General features: G+C 42.1%; 1 protein-coding gene across 1 annotated transcript; it reads right to left on the reverse strand.

Annotated features, from left to right (window-relative positions):
• Window positions 1-7,811: 7,811 nt before the first annotated feature.
• LOC124141744 lies at window positions 7,812-13,333 on the reverse strand. The gene is made up of 5 exons (XM_046509829.2): window positions 13,249-13,333; window positions 12,824-12,886; window positions 10,637-10,735; window positions 8,905-9,111; window positions 7,812-8,119 (listed from the first exon to the last, which is right to left on the reverse strand). Exons 2-5 carry the CDS (start codon window positions 12,873-12,875, stop codon window positions 7,911-7,913), a joined length of 567 nt encoding a protein of 188 aa, XP_046365785.2. The 5' UTR covers window positions 12,876-12,886; window positions 13,249-13,333; the 3' UTR covers window positions 7,812-7,910.
• Between the last annotated feature and the right edge of the window lie 3,143 nt (window positions 13,334-16,476).

The raw sequence follows: 16,476 nt of genomic DNA on the forward strand, positions 1-16,476 counted from the left end.
GATAATTTATTGTTGATTTATTATAATCATACTGACAGGATGTTAGTTTAAGTATAAACGGGTGGCTGAGAATGGTTTTACGCCGCTTTCAGAAATATTCCATCAACATGACGGCGGGGGACACAAGAAATGGGCTTCACATATTGTACCCATGTTGGGAATCGAACTTCGGTGTGACGAGCGAATGATTCATAAACTGGGCTATTCCCTGTCCCTTAATGCCGAGGAGACATCACACTGTAATCCTACTGTTTCTGTGATGATTTCAAAAAGCTTCATACGACTCTTGCCCCAAAAGGAGGACATTTCAAAAACTTACGTAACAAGAATGATGTCCGATGCAAATTACCACGTTACCGTGTTTTACCGGATGAACGGTTGCCACCGGTTGGGCAGGATACGCTGACCTTTTGGCGAACATCTTTTATCGCCACTTCAGAGTAATTCATGTTCGTTTGTTCGTTTGTTGTTTAACGCCGCACTCAGCAATATTCCAGCTATATGACGGCGGTCTGTAAATAATCGAGTCTGGACCAGACAATCCAGTGATTGACATCATGAGCATCGATCCACGCAATCGGGATCGATGACATGTATCAACCAAGTCAGCGAGCCTGACCTCCCGATCCCGTTAGTCGCCTTTTACGACAAGCATAGTCGCCTTTTACGGCAAGCATGGGTTGCTGAGGACGAGTAATTCATGAACACATGCTCATGATACAGTCTGATTCGTAGTTTTAGCAAACATGGCATGTGATTATGGAAACGGTTTTATCGTCCCTATTTGCAGAAGGTATTCTGTGTGTTCAGTTCCATCACACTGCAATCAAGACCCGTGAAGATCCGGGATAGAATAGGTCTTCAGGAACCCATACTTGCCATAAGGGGCAACAGTCCTTGTCAAGAGGCGACCAACAGGATCGGGTTGTCAGGCTCGCTGACTTAGTTGATGCATGTCATTGTATCCCAATTGCGTAGATCAAGCTCATGATGACAATCAATTGATTGTCTGGTCCAGACTGGATTATTTACAGACCGCCGTCATATAGCTGGAATATTGCTGAGTGCGGCGTTAAACAACAAAACCAACCAACGTACTACTATACTCACTCACTCACGCTTGTTGCTGTCAGCTTGGGTGGTCCATCTGTTCATGATTTCGAGGGATTTGAAAGTGATGTCGTTTTCAGACATATTTCGCACCCCTACCCCAAAAACAAAACTCCCCTGGTTGATTATTTACGGTTATTGATTGCTACCTGGGTGGCCCATGGTTTTGGTATTACTTATAGATAGTCTGTTTGAAATCGCTGTGTGGGATAAGTAGTGAGGGGAAAGGTTTCTGAAGAGCTGCTCTAGCTGCAGCATTGAGTTACCTGCTATGCCTACATATTTTGTTAACCAGCAAAAGACGATGTCACATTGACCTGTAGAAAGATAATTGAAAAGTTCTAAAATGTCAAGGATTATGGGATGATTTGAGGAGCCACGAATAAGTGCCTGAAGGCAAGACAATGAATCTGAAAAAATGCTGAATTTTTTAGATTGTTAAATATAAGCTTTTAAAAAAAAAGAAGAAACGCACAGGTAGATTTTTAGTAAATTTATTGTACCTAATAAAGTTGATATATTTAATTTAATATCAAAGATACGAATATGAAATTTTTGGAGCTCGATAATCACATGTTGTCATTGTACAGTGAGTGAGTGAGTGAGTTAAAATTTAACGTCGCGTCGGCATTATTTCAGCCATATAGCTACGAGACCAAGCTAATATATACACAATTTAGTTATTTATGCAATGTCATATTTAAAAACAATTGATGGACAGAGCCTTTAATAATGTCAGTTGTTAATAGCATCACACCAAATTTAAAAACAAGCATTTAATTATTCACATACATATTTAAAATTTATTATCCAGACCAATTTCTTTCAAGTAATTTATGATGAGATGCCCGCTGACATGGGAAAAGAGATCTTTTAGATTTACACTTTGATAATGTGAATCCCTTGCGATTGCAAAGTCCACACAGTCAAGCAATATATGCTTGACGGTGAACCTTTCATCACAAGGGATACACTTGGGAGGTTCGTCCTCATCTGTCTTAAGCAGTGGCCAATACGACACCGTCGTAAAACGACCTCGTCATGTCTTGACTGACAACCCAAGTAGGTATGACCGATTGTTGGTTTCAATTCGTGTAGTTTATTGCTTCCTACTTGGGTGTCCCACCCCTTTTGGATGAGGTCCCGAGTATAAGATTTGATGGTTGGTTTGAAATCACTGTACGGGCTGAAGAGTGGAGACAACGGTTTGTCAAGAGCTGCTTTAGCTGCAGTATCGGCTTTTGAGTTACCTGTTATGCCTACATGACTTGGTAACCAGCAAGGCAAGGCCAGTAGAAAGATAATGATAGAGTTCTAAAATGTCAAGGATTATAGGATGATTTGAAGAGATACCTTTAAGTGCCTGAAGGCATGATAATGAATCGGAGAAAATGATGAATTTTTTTGATTGGTTTTGATGTTTGATATAGGTCAAAGCTGAAAAGATAGCTTTGGCCTCAGCAGTGCAAACTGTTCATTGTCATGTCACATAAGGACATAAGGTTGCGCTGAACCGCCCCAGGCAGCAATCACGGCTCTGCATCTCCTCGGCACTAACTAGTGTCCTGTGAAATTCTGCTCCATTCTGCTTGCTGATCGTTGGCCAGTTGTGGGATTGTCTGCGGCGAGTTCTGACGCTGACGTACGCGCCGATCGAGCTCATCCAAGAGGTATTCAATTGGGTTGAGATCTGGAGATCTGGTGAAGAAGAAATCGTGATTCATCGTCTCCAGTTTTCTCAACTTCCAAGGCTGTAAGATATTGCACCAACGCATGTGTTGCTGTCGATGGATCTGTTGCAAAACGATAACGATAACTGGACTTCTGGGTCGGATTCCAGCCTCGCGAATATGGTTCCTGGCAGTCTCCGTAGCTGCGTCATTGCGATTACGTAGGTGGAACAGTCGATTGTAGCGATCCTGTGCAGGGGTGGTAGCTTTTGGCCGGCCGGTTCTCGGACGGTCTGCAGTGGAATTGAACTCTGTGTATCGGTAACAAAGGCGGTAAATGGTTGGTTGGTTGGTTGTTTAACGCCGCACTCAGCAATATTCCAGCTTTATGACGGCGGGCTGTAAATAATCGAGTCTGGACCAGACAATCCAGTGATTGATATCATGAGCATCGATCCATGCAATTGAGATCGATGACATGCATCAACCAAGTCAGCGAGCCTGACCACCCGATCCCGTTTGTCGCCTTTTACGGCAAGCACGGGTTGCTGAAGATCTATTCTAGCCCGGATCTTCACAGGTGCAAATGGTGCTGTGGTGGACGTTGAAGTGCCGTGCAACAGAGGACAACGATTCCCTATTTGGATACGTCCTATGGCGATCTTCCGTGCATTTTCTGTGCATTTTCCGTTCCTTAACTTGCACGTGTATTTTGTTTTACTGTTTTCCTCCATGACATTTTGAACAAGCGTGAAAACAATGCCGTTTAAGACATTGCATATCGACAATGGCTGTGTTTTGACGCCACCAACATTTTCCAATACTATATATCCAATTTATATTCCGGACTTTTTGTGAAGTCTTTTTTTTTAAGAGTGTATGTACATACTGTTATAATTGCTTTGGCCTCAGCCGTAAAGATTGAACTAGTATCTGGTACTCTTGAGGAGACAGTTCAGGATCCATCTTTGGTCCCATCTGTAAAAATGGACCTGTGAGGATTATATTTTGTTCTCAATTGGTTGTATGCTTGTTGTTAAACCAAATGATTTGTTTGGGATTTCTTTTGTTAGGTAAGCGTGGGGTCTACATCAAGGTAGGAATGGAATTTGAAATCTGATGACCCCACTGTAGAGTACATACCGCTTATTGTAATTTTAATTTTTAAACGTATAAACAATTCAATGTTCAAATCACAGTAGGTATATCTCCATTCTACCATGTTCGTTTGTTCGTTTTTTGTTGAACACTCAGCAATATTCCAGCTGTATGACGGCGGTCTGTTTATAATCGTGCCAGGACCAGACAATCCAAGGATTGACATCATGAGCATCCATCCACACAATTAAGATACGATGACCAGCATCAACCAAGTCAGCGACTCTGACCACCCGATCCCGTTAGTCGTCTCTTACTACAAGCATAGTCGCCTTTTACGGCAAGCGTGGGTTGCTGAAGACCTATTCTAACCCGGATCTTCACGGATAGGGAAAATAATTGCAAACTACAGAGCAACCTGTTGATTTCCTACGTATCGAGAAGCAAAGAACATATATGGATGTATAAATTCTGCCGGAAGTTAAAAAAACTGTTAAAGCAACAAACCGTAAACCGCCCCCTGAAGGAAGCAATTGAAATAATACTGTGCTCAACTATGCACAGCAAGCACCATACATGTAATTATGAAAACAACGAATTACAAATTTCTCATATCAAACCCGTTGTTTTCCATGTGTTGTTTATTGAACAAAGTCCTACTTTGTAGAGGTCTGATATTTAATCGTCTTGAACAATACGTTGCAATAGCAGTGTGAAGGGAGAAATATTGAGTGCGGGTTACATGCTTAACCTGAATTCCTTCCTGGAACTTTTCTCGCTGGCTGATTTAATAACATACGATTCACTGCAAAGGCTTTGTTTGTTTGTTTGTTTTTTAACGCCGCACTCAGCAATAGTCCAGCTATATGACGGCGGTCTGTAAAATAGTCGAGTCTGGACCAGACAATCAAGTGATTGATATCGTGAGCATCGATCCACGCAATTGGGATCGATGGCATGAATCAACCAAGTCAGCGAGCCTGACCACCCGATCCCGTTAGTCGCCTTTTACGGCAAGCATGGGTTGCTGAAGACCTATTCTATCCCGGAATCTTCACGGGTCCTTGTAAAGGCAGTGTGCAATAGAGCTGTTCGTGAAAGGGAGATAATCACTTACTCTCAATGGTACAGCTTGAACAAGATACGATGTACAGCACTGCAAGGTCAGTGCGTGATAAAGCTATATACTACGCCTACAGTTAAAGGAGATAATCGCTCAATGTGCAATAGTTGATTCATACAAAATATAGACTGTTAACTTGAGCGAAAAGAGATATATATTTCTCCTAAACATTTTAAGCTCTTTCAAAAACAAAATGAAGAAATTGCATGGATTATCTACATTACGAAACATTACGAAACATGTGATATTGACAGGCGATTGGTTATCTACACCTTATAATTCCTTATAAGGGGATGAATTAAGGAAAGACCTTTTTTTATATTCACAAAAACGTTTTGAGACGAGAGAGTACAATGTGGATTAAAACAACCCAATGGATTTGCTTAACGTTTTTTTGCAATCTTAGAATAGTACCAAGTTATATTCTGTCCAAACGTTTGGGTTGTCAAGTTTGTACACCACTATCCCGGTTGACAAACTAAAGAAAAACCTTCATTCCTTGATTCACGGGGATTTTGTTACAAGGGGGCTCGGGTGGCCCAGTCGTCTAAGGCGCCGCGACTCGCTGTGCAGAGTTGCGTCCCTTGGGCACGCCAGAAACCTATGATTGTGGGTTCGAATCCCGGTTCGACCCGATTATGTTTTTAGGTTTGTCAGCACCATACCCATGCTCGTGTGTTTCACCGAAGTGGTAAACGTCCTGCATCGCTTTCCTCCCACATTAAGCTGACACAACGTGATATAACTGGAATACTGTTAAAAGCGGCGTTAAACCTAACTCACTCACTCACTCACTTTTGTTACAAAACGTGGTGACACAGTTACGTATCCAGAGGTTCGGGACAATGTGTTAAAAATGAATGCAATCCGATGTTTATTGAGAAAAACATATTTGAAATGCTGGACTTCCTCTTTGATAACATCACGTAAAATTTGGGGCATTTAGACAAAACGTAGGCATCCCCATGGGCACCATTTGTGCCCTCTTCTTTGTTTCTTCTTATATATGAATCTGAATTTCTGCTCGGATTGGTAACGTGAAAACAATGAAATTTGGCAAAGAAGTTTAACTTAAGCTTCGGGTATATCGATGATCTGATATCGTTTAATAACTATCAAATAGCCAATTCCCTTCCACTGATTAACCAACTGAACCAGAAATAAAGAAGACCAGTGAGACTGCCTCATCTGCTTCATATTTGTATAATTAGAACTGTGCTTAAAGATTCAGGGTGACAAAACAGTCTCCACAAATATGTGTGACAAGAGAGACCCTTGAAGATTCCGGGGTAGAATAGGTCGTCAGCAACCCATGCTTGTCGTAAAAGGCGACGAACGGGATCGGATGGTCAGGCTCGCTGACTTGGTTGATGCATGTCATCAATCCTAATTGCGTTGTTTGGTGCTCGTAATATTAATCACTGGATTGTCTGGTTCAGACTCGATTGTTTACAGACCGCCGTCATATAGCTGGAATATTGGAGCGCGGCGTTAAACAACAAACTAAAAGACAAGAGAGATGACTTCAACTTTCCCTTCATGTCAAGCAATATTCCAGAAGCCCCAGACTTTGGTACTTTTCACAACTTTTGAGATCCAATCGAGCATCCCCCTTCTACCAAGATTTCAAAGAGCGTCATACGACTCTTGTTTAGAAGTTGTTAAGAAGGCCTCAGTTAAGCTTTCAAAAGGTTTTAGGGGGCACGGGTGGCCCAGTCGTCTAAGGCGCCGCGATTCGCCGTGCAGAGTTGCGTCCCTTGGGCACGCAAGAAACCTATGATTGTGGGTTCGAATCCCGGTTCGCCCCGATTATGTTTCTGGGTTTGTCAGCACCATACCCGTGCTCGTGGGTTTCACCGAAGTGGTAAACGTGTGAGACCTGTATCACCTCGGGCTTTCCTCCCACATTAAGCTGACACGCCGCGATATAACTGGAATACTGTTAAAAGCGGCGTTAAACCCAACTCACACACTCACTCACTCAAAAGCTTCTAGAGTAGACATGTGGTAGACATTTCCAAATTTGACGCATCAGTGATAAAATGATGTTCGATGCAATTCCCTGTTTTGACTTGTACCATATGTTCCCGTGTTTTATACAGGTGAACAATTGTCTTGCCTTTGCATGTGTTTGTGACGGGTGCCTCTTGTAGGGCAGGATACACTCAGATGTTTTTCCGAACAGCTGGTAGCATCACTATTTTATAGTGATTCATAAACGCATGCTCCTGATATAGTCGGAATCGTTTAATCGACTCTTCATGCAGAGATTTCTCATGGATGTCGAAAGGGTGTTGTTGCTTTATTTTTACAATTGAGGAACTTGGATGATGTGGCTTTCGTAGAAGAGAATTGAACCTTTGGACGTTCTTGAAATTTGAAATATTTAGGGAAACTTTTTTGATCTCAGAAAATGTTGCTTATGAACTTTAAACTGAACGTTCCATGTTTCTGTTCATTTGTTTGCTATTTTTAATTCTATACAAAATTCAGCAATATTCTGCCATCATAATGGCGGCCTGTAAATAATTGAGTCTGGTCTTTACAATCTAGTGCTCGGTATTATGACCAATGTACAACTCTGGGGTACGATGAGACACGCAATCAACCAAGTCATCGAGCCCCACCACCAGATCCATTTAGTGGCCTCTTACGACAAGCATAGGTAACTGGGGATCAATTCTTATTTGAGTTACCTGTTAGGATTTGAGGATGTGCTTAAACTGTCTGGAACTGTCTTGAAATCAACTGACATTCATCAGTTTTAATAGGAAATGGTCAGTTTTATTTTCACAACACGACATCATAAATTATAATCACATGTGACTTTATTATCAGTCAACGTAATCAACGTATGCTTTAATTACAGACAGGTTGCCTGTCATTGACATCAGAACAAGTGGCGGCTGTTATATGGCAAGCTCACAGATGTATCGGCGTGGGAGGTTGCACAATCGGTTTCTGATGCCCCCGGGGTACACCTGGCCACAGTTTTCGCCAATTACCTTTTCCGGCTGCCCGACCCCCCAGTTGGAGACATATGGTGATCCCGTGCTCCACCTGAACAGTGTCAGGGAGGCTCGCTTAAGGCCTACCCACAAACCGTCGTCGACTGACCCTGAAATATAGGAAGAATCATTCATCCCAGGAGCTACACGAACAGATGGAAACAGTCAATTTCTACCGAATGAATCATAGTTTTCCTTTCCGGAAAATATATTCACCTATTTTCGGTTATGATGATGAAGAACGGAATGTACATTTACTTTTTTTGGCATAACAAGTAAAAAACTGATGATGTTACTCGTAAACATGAGCTACTGGAGCTCGGGTAGATTTGTTTCACGGTGCTCATGATATCAATCACTGGCATAAAATCAGTGCATACAAATGCATAAAAGGTAAGCGTTTCTTTCCTGACGCCTCAGAACATCAATATATTTTATAAGTGTGATACTCCACACTGTGTTTAATGGGTAACTAATGCTGATAGCAAGAGATGTCTTAGTGGATCGGGTGGTCAGGTTCGGTCACTTTGTAGATTTGTTTCACGGTTCCCATAATATCAATCACTGGTTTGTCTGGCACTGAGTCGACTATTCTTGAATAAATGGAAACGGTTTCTTGTTTGTTTGTTGTTTAACGCCGCGCTCAGCAATTTGACGGCGGTCTGTAAAATAGTCTAGTCTGGACCAGGCAATCCAGTGATTGATATCATGAGCATCGATCCACGCAATCATCCACGATGACATGCATCAACCAAGCCAGTGAGCCTGACCCAGTTAGTCGTCTCTTACGACAAGGATAGTGGCCTTTTACGGAAAGATCCATGAAGTCGCCTGATACAAACATTGGTTTCCTGGGATGGATGGTTTGTTGTTTAACGCCGAACGTGGGTCTTACCCAATGCTTTTCCAGTTGGTCCAATTACAGATATAATTCCAGCAACGTAGCCATACTTGTCTTCAGCATTGAGGACGACGAGGCGACCGTTGCGCATCCGTTCGCACCTTTGAGTGGCGGCGGCAAAGTCCTTTCGGTCCGTTGGAGGACTTATGATGAAGCACATTCTGGGATTTAGGGACAATAGAAACCCTGCAGGACAGGACGCTGAAGAGTGAAATAGATAAGTAAAATTAGCTTCAACTTAAAATAACAAATAAACCACCACTATTTATAGAATATAATGTAGTTGGATGTTGGTTGGTTGGTTTGTTGTTTAACGCCGCACTCAGCAATATTGCAGCTATATGACGGCGGTCTGTAAATAATCGAGTCTGGACCAGACAATCCAGTGATTGACATCTTGAGCATCGATCCACGCAATTGGGATCGACGACATGCATCAACCAATTCAGCGAGCCTCACCACCTGATCCCGTTAGTCGCCTTTTACGACAAGCATAGTCGCCTTTTACGGCAAACATGGGTTGCTGAAGACCTGTTCTACCCCGAAATCTTCACGGGTTGAATATAATGTAGACCAAGAAATAACGGATAGCACAAACAGGATAATGCTGTAGAAATCTATAAGTTGTACGAATCCTCCTAGATAGTATTTTTAACAATATGTCAATGAATGAAAATTGACTAACAAGACTCTATCTCACCTGAATTAATCTCTGATATTCACACCGCCAAGAGAAACGTTAATACCATACATGTTGGTTAGTAATGAGGACTTATTCAAGAGATATTCGATTGTTCAAATGAACATACTGGTAACCCATGCTTGTAATGAGAGAATCACAGTCAAGCATGTTTTGGTTCGATTTCTCTCTGACCAGGGATAAATATCATTCATCTTCCTTAAAGGATGTTTTATAAATTGTCATTACTCCTTTAATTCTTGTCTTTTCAAGAGAAATAGAACTCATAGATACAATTTATATGCATTTTAAATGAGTTAAATATTAGAATCAACTGAGATTCTTTATGTGGTGCCTATCGAGTGGTTAAAGTAGTGTAAAAATATTGTCCTCCTGCTGGTGACACATACATCCATTCTCGATCAAGGTACGGCTTGTGTTTTAAAACTTAGATTGTATTGTATCTTTTTTTAATATTGGCTTGCATAAGCTAAAGCCACTGGTGGCCAAAGTGATGGCATAAATCCTGCTGGGTAGTCATGCAGGAAGCATAGGTACTGTAAGTCCCCATGATCTTTAGTAAGATGGTCTAACTTTGGTTATTAGTGGTCTATAGCCTTGTTTAAATTATGATCTGTTTTTTTATTAAAAACTGTGATATACCTTACTATTTTACTATCCTTTGTTGACAGATATTTTTAATCTAATACCTAGTTTCCATCGCTATATGGCTGAAATATTGCCGATGAGGTGTAAACTTACAATGAACGCAGCACATGTGAGGTCATAGATCCATGACTGGAATCGAGTATGGACCAGACAATCCAGTGATTGTTATTTTGCGCAGCGATCTACGGAGTTGGGATACGATGACATTCATCAACCATCCCCCCGATCCCGTTAATCGCCTCTTACGACAAGCTAAGTCACAAAGCATGGGTTGCTGAAGATCAATTCTATCCCGGATCTTCACGGGGCGAGAGATAACGATTGAGATAATTGTTAAGGAAGGAATTATAGACAAGCAAATTGGTAACCACATCACACCATAGTTTGTAGACTGTGGAGAGCTTCCGGTGGCATTGTCCAGGCCTTCTCTGGTGCATATTTTGGTTTCAACCTCTGTATATCCATCAGAACAGTCAGCTGAGGAATAAAACCAATGAGTTAGCTAAAGCTTATAGATTTAATGTTCATTATGTCTCAAACCCAACCACCCCCTCATTTAGTGTATGGCCACAGTGGCTTCTTGACATTGAGTATATGAACTATAAACACCTTTTTTGGTTGGTTGGTTTGATGTTTAACGCCGCACTCAGCAATATTCCAGCTATATGACAGCGGTCTGTAAATAATCGAGTCTGGACCAGATAATCCAGTGATTGACATCATGAGCATCGACCCACGCAATTGGGATCGATGACATTCATCAACCAAGTCAGCGAGCCTGACCACCCGATCCCATTAGTCGCCTCTTACGACAAGCATAGTCACCTTTTACCGCAAGCATGGGTTGCTGAAGACCTATTCTACCCCGGAATCTTCACGGGTCTGACTTGCATCAACCATATCAGCGGACCTGACTACCTGATCCTGTTAGTCGGCTCTTACCTCAAGCATATTCGCCTTTTGATTGATTGATACAAGATTTGAAACGCAATTGAGGTTATCGGTAATTACAAACACCACGATATCAAAACAACAGTGGATGTGGTTGGGAAAACACGTACCGGTCAATATGTGTTAAGACTGGCCATGTACCTCTATGCATTAAGCCTGATGGCAATAGGGCGAGGATGAAAACGACCTGCAAGGTTTGTTTGTTTGTTGTTTAAGGCCGCACTCAGCAATATTCCAGCTATATGACGACGGCCTGGACCATACAATCCAGTGATTGACATCATGAGCATCGATCCACGAAATTGAGATACGATGACATGCATCAACCAAGTCAGCGAGCCTGACCACCCGATCCTGTTAGTCGCCTCTTACGACAAGCATAGTCGCCTTTTACGGCAAGCATGGGTTGCTGAAGACCTATTCTACCCCGGATCTTCACGGGTTAGAGGACACGAATGACTAACACAAGTAAAACCTCATCACGACGATGAAGTAAAACGGGTATTCAGTACATATTGCATCAGGAGAACATCTGACTGTAAGGGAAATGAAGAATGCAATTGTGAGGTGAAATGGGGTTTAACGTCGCGTCCAAAATTATTGCACTTACATAGCGGCGCGCGCGTGCGTGCGTGCGTGTGTGGCTGCTTGTACTAGTCCGGACTGATGCCGATTTATAGTGCTAGCTCACTTAGATACCATGCCGCAGTTTAACATGAATACTCCACTCAGCCACAAAACATTTCAAAACACACGTTGAACACATCAATTTGCTCATACATCGGGATATTACACGAATTATATATTTCACTTTTGTGAAGGAAAATATGTAAAGGAAATGTGATGATTTTCAAAAATCACAAAATTAATTTCTGTAATTATGAAATGCATCATTTCTTCTGACTCCGAGCCGACCAGTCCTTGTTTTAGCCCCTTAATGCCGAGCGCCAGACAGGGTAACAACAAGTACCATCTTTTAACGTCTTTTGGAATGACGCGGTCGGGGATCGAACCCCGGACCTTCCGCTCTCCGGGCGGACGCTCTACCACTAGACCACGGAGGCTGTCCAATGCAATTGTGAGTGACCCAAAGACTGGGTGTGGTTTTGAGGCTGCTTTAACAACATAACGGTTCACGGAGAATTGTGGGAGGCAAATCAAACAAAAACAGGTTGTAGATGTTTAAAGCACGTGGATTACCCACGTGAACATTTGGGAGGAGGACACAACGTCGAGCAAATGTCGGCGTAGCCAATTTAGAAGCTGAAACCGCCCGTTTTGAAACACCGACAGATGAAACGGTGAGCTGCCAGTGTTTCTTTTAATACAACGGTGGTGACCCTATTGATGGTACAGTAAACTACGGTTATAACGAACATGCTTATAACGAACTTACTTTTTTGAACCTGGCGACTTGCTGTAGTTATGCTGTATGTGTGCTTATAACGAACTACGGTTATAACGAACTAAAATTAGTAGTCCCTTTGAGTTCGTTATAATCGTAGTTTACTGAACTAAAATTAGGACCAGGTGTTGTTTCAATGTTTAAATCTGTCTGTGAGTTCCTACATTTCAGGGAATTGTATTAAATACAAAATATATTTGACAGCCTACCTGAAATTCCAGCCACCGCACATGATACAAGAAGGACGAGTCCCAACATCATACTGTCTAATTCTGAAACTAAATGCAGAAACTCATATGAATTTGAATCGGTCTGTGTAAATAATCGAGTCTGGACCATACAATCCAGTGATTAATGTCATGAGCATCGATCGACGCAATTGGGATCGATGACATGCATCGATCCACGCAGTTGGGCCCACCCGATCCCGTTAGTCGTCTCTACCGACAAGCATTGTTGCGATTAAATACACGATCCGCCGTCATATTGCTGGAATATTGCTGAGTGCGGAGTTAAAATATTTTAAAAGCATCAAACGTGTCATCTGACATATATACGCCATACTTAAATAAGCGGAGTTCAAGCACAAACTGAAATTGGCATCATCATCATTATGAAAGTTTGAATACTTTACCAACAACTGGGAGCAAACACTTGGCAACCAGCAATGTCTGCTCTGTGACGAGTGTAGAGACGTGTGTCTTATATGGGATGTGTTCACGGTATTTGCAGTGCTGTTAGGCCTGTATTTGCATTTCCATGATGTACCTGATAGAGGTTTGTATTTCAGCATCTGCTACCAAATTCATGTATAAGTTACAGTGCGTGTCATGTACTATTCCATGAGCATTTGAATATTGATAGGTCGTGTATCACTTGTAAAACAAAACGAAATGATCGCTTTAGTTTCATCGACGTGAGAATGGATATGGGACACCTGCATCATTGGACGTAAGTTGGTTGGTTGGTTTGTTGTTTAACGCCGCACTCAGCAGTTTTCCAGCTAAATGGCGGCGGTCTGTAAACAATCCAGTGATTGACATCATGAGCATCGATCCACGCAATTGGGATCGATGACATGTATCAACCAAGTGACTAACCAGGCGATTAACGGGGTCGGGTCGTCAGGCTCACTGACTTGGTTGATGAACGTCATCAATCCCAATTGCATTGATTGATGTTTATGATATCAGTCACTGGATTGTCTGGTCCAGACTCGATTATTTACAGACCGGCGTCATATTGCTGGAATATTGCTGAGTGCGGCGTTAAACAACAACAACAACAAAAAAAAAAAAACGAAACAAATATATGCCCCAAAAATGGGCCAAAAGAGAAGAGGAATCTTTCAGTGTAGGGTAAGTCAGTGTGTGATGTCATCATTGGTAGAATGCATCAACTGAAAAATAAGAAGGGGAATCGGAATGAACCAATTCTGTTCCCGCCAGCTGTCATCCAATGTATGGCTGCCCATGATGGTCAGTATGTAGTTCTTCCCGCTGACATGGCATCAATAATGTAACCATCACATGTAAATATAAATTGTCATCCAGTTTAGATTATTCAACACACTAATTGTTTGACTTCATAACTTGGTATTAGTGGCATATCAAATTAAGCCATGTAGCCAGTATGTTAACTGAGGAAGTAATCGGCCCAACACCATACATCAGTAATTTCATTTTATACAGTCAAGGAAATGCACTCTCTATATTCACAGAAAGTATTTGGACAAGTGGAATTAATACCATGTGAATTCTCAAAACCTCAAAGGGTTTGCTTGACTTTTTACATTGTTCGAAATGAACCAGGTTTAAATTCGGTCAAAACTTTGTGTTTTGAAACTTTGTACACCACTATTCCACATGACAAACCTAACGAAACACTTAATTCCTTGGTCCGTGGGGCTTTTGGTTCAAAACGTGGTGACCATAGATACAGCTACTTATCAATCTTCAGAGAGTGAGGTTATTTTGTTCTACTGTTTCATTTCAAGGTGATCTCAAAGAGTAAAACTTTAACGTGGGTATTAAAGTGTGCGTTTTCCAATTATGAAAACAAATCACTGTAGAATATTAACTTGACCAAATGAATACAACATTTTCCTTGCTGGATTCATAAACACAAGAGGGGATGATCTGGTATTGAACCTCACCTTGGACACATTAACACTAGTGGGGGATGATCTGGTATTGAACCTCACCTTGGAGACATTAACACAAGTGGGGGATGATCTGGTATTGAACCTCACCTTGGAGACATTAACACCAGTGGGAGATTATCTGGTATTGAACCTCACCTTGGACACATTAACACCAGTGGGGGATGATCTGGTATTGAACCTCACCTTGGAGACATTAACACTAGTGGGAGATGATCTGGTATTGAACCTCACCTTGGAGACATTAACACCAGTGGGGGATGATCTGGTATTGAACCTCACCTTGGAGACATTAACACTAGTGGGAGATGATCTGGTATTGAACCTCACCTTGGAGACATTAACACTAGTGGGAGATGATCTGGTATTGAACCTCACCTTGGAGACATTAACACCAGTGGGAGATGATCTGGTATTGAACCTCACCTTGGACACATTAACACCAGTGGGAAATGATCTGGTATTGAACCTCACCTTGGAGACATTAACACTAGTGGGGGATGATCTGGTATTGAACCTCACCTTGGAGACATTAACACTAGTGGGGGATGATCTGGTTTGAACCTCACCTTGGAGACATTAACACCAGTGGGAGATGATCTGGTATTGAACCTCACCTTGGAGACATTAACACTAGTGGGGGATGATCTGGTATTGAACCTCACCTTGGAGACATTTACACTAGTGGGAGATGATCTGGTATTGAACCTTACCTTGGAGACATTAACACTAGTGGGGGATGATCTGGTATTGAACCACACCTTGAACACATTGACACCAGTGGGGGATGATCTGGTATTGAACCTCACCTTGGAGACATTAACACCAGTGGGGGATGATCTGGTATTGAACCACACCTTGAACACATTGACACCAGTGGGGGATGATCTGGTATTGAACCTTACCTTGGAGACATTAACACTAGTTGGGGATGATCTGGTATTGAACCACACCTTGAACACATTGACACCAGTGGGGGATGATCTGGTATTGAACCTCACCTTGGAGACATTAACACCAGTGGGGGATGATCTGGTATTGAACCTCACCTTGGACACATTAACACCAGTGGGGGGTGATCTGGTATTGAACCTTACCTTGGAGACATTAACACTAGTGGGGGATGATCTGGTATTGAACCTCACCTTGGAGACATTAACACTAGTGGGAGATGATCTGGTATTGAACCTCACCTTGGAGACATTAACACTAGTGGGAGATGATCTGGTATTGAACCTCACCTTGGACACATTAACACCAGTGGGGGATGATCTGGTATTGAACCTCACCTTGGAGACATTAACACTAGTGGGGGATGATCTGGTATTGAACCTCACCTTGGAGACATTAACACCAGTGGGAGATGATCTGGTATTGAACCTCACCTTGGAGACATTAACACTAGTGGGGGATGATCTGGTATTGAACCTCACCTTGGAGACATTAACACCAGTGGGAGATGATCTGGTATTGAACCTCACCTTGGAGACATTAACACTAGTGGGAGATGATCTGGTATTGAACCTCACCTTGGAGACATTAACACTAGTGGGGGATGATCTGGTATTGAACCTCACCTTGGAGACATTAACACTAGTGGGGGATCATCTGGTATTGAACCTCACCTTGGACACATTAACACCAGTGGGAGATGATCTGGTATTGAACCTCACCTTGGAGACATTTACACTAGTGGGAGAT

The sequence above is a fragment of the Haliotis rufescens genome, unplaced genomic scaffold, assembly GCF_023055435.1.
Source record: "Haliotis rufescens isolate VD_foot unplaced genomic scaffold, xgHalRufe1.0.p SCAF_21, whole genome shotgun sequence".
Taxonomy (NCBI): Eukaryota; Metazoa; Mollusca; class Gastropoda; order Lepetellida; family Haliotidae; genus Haliotis; species Haliotis rufescens.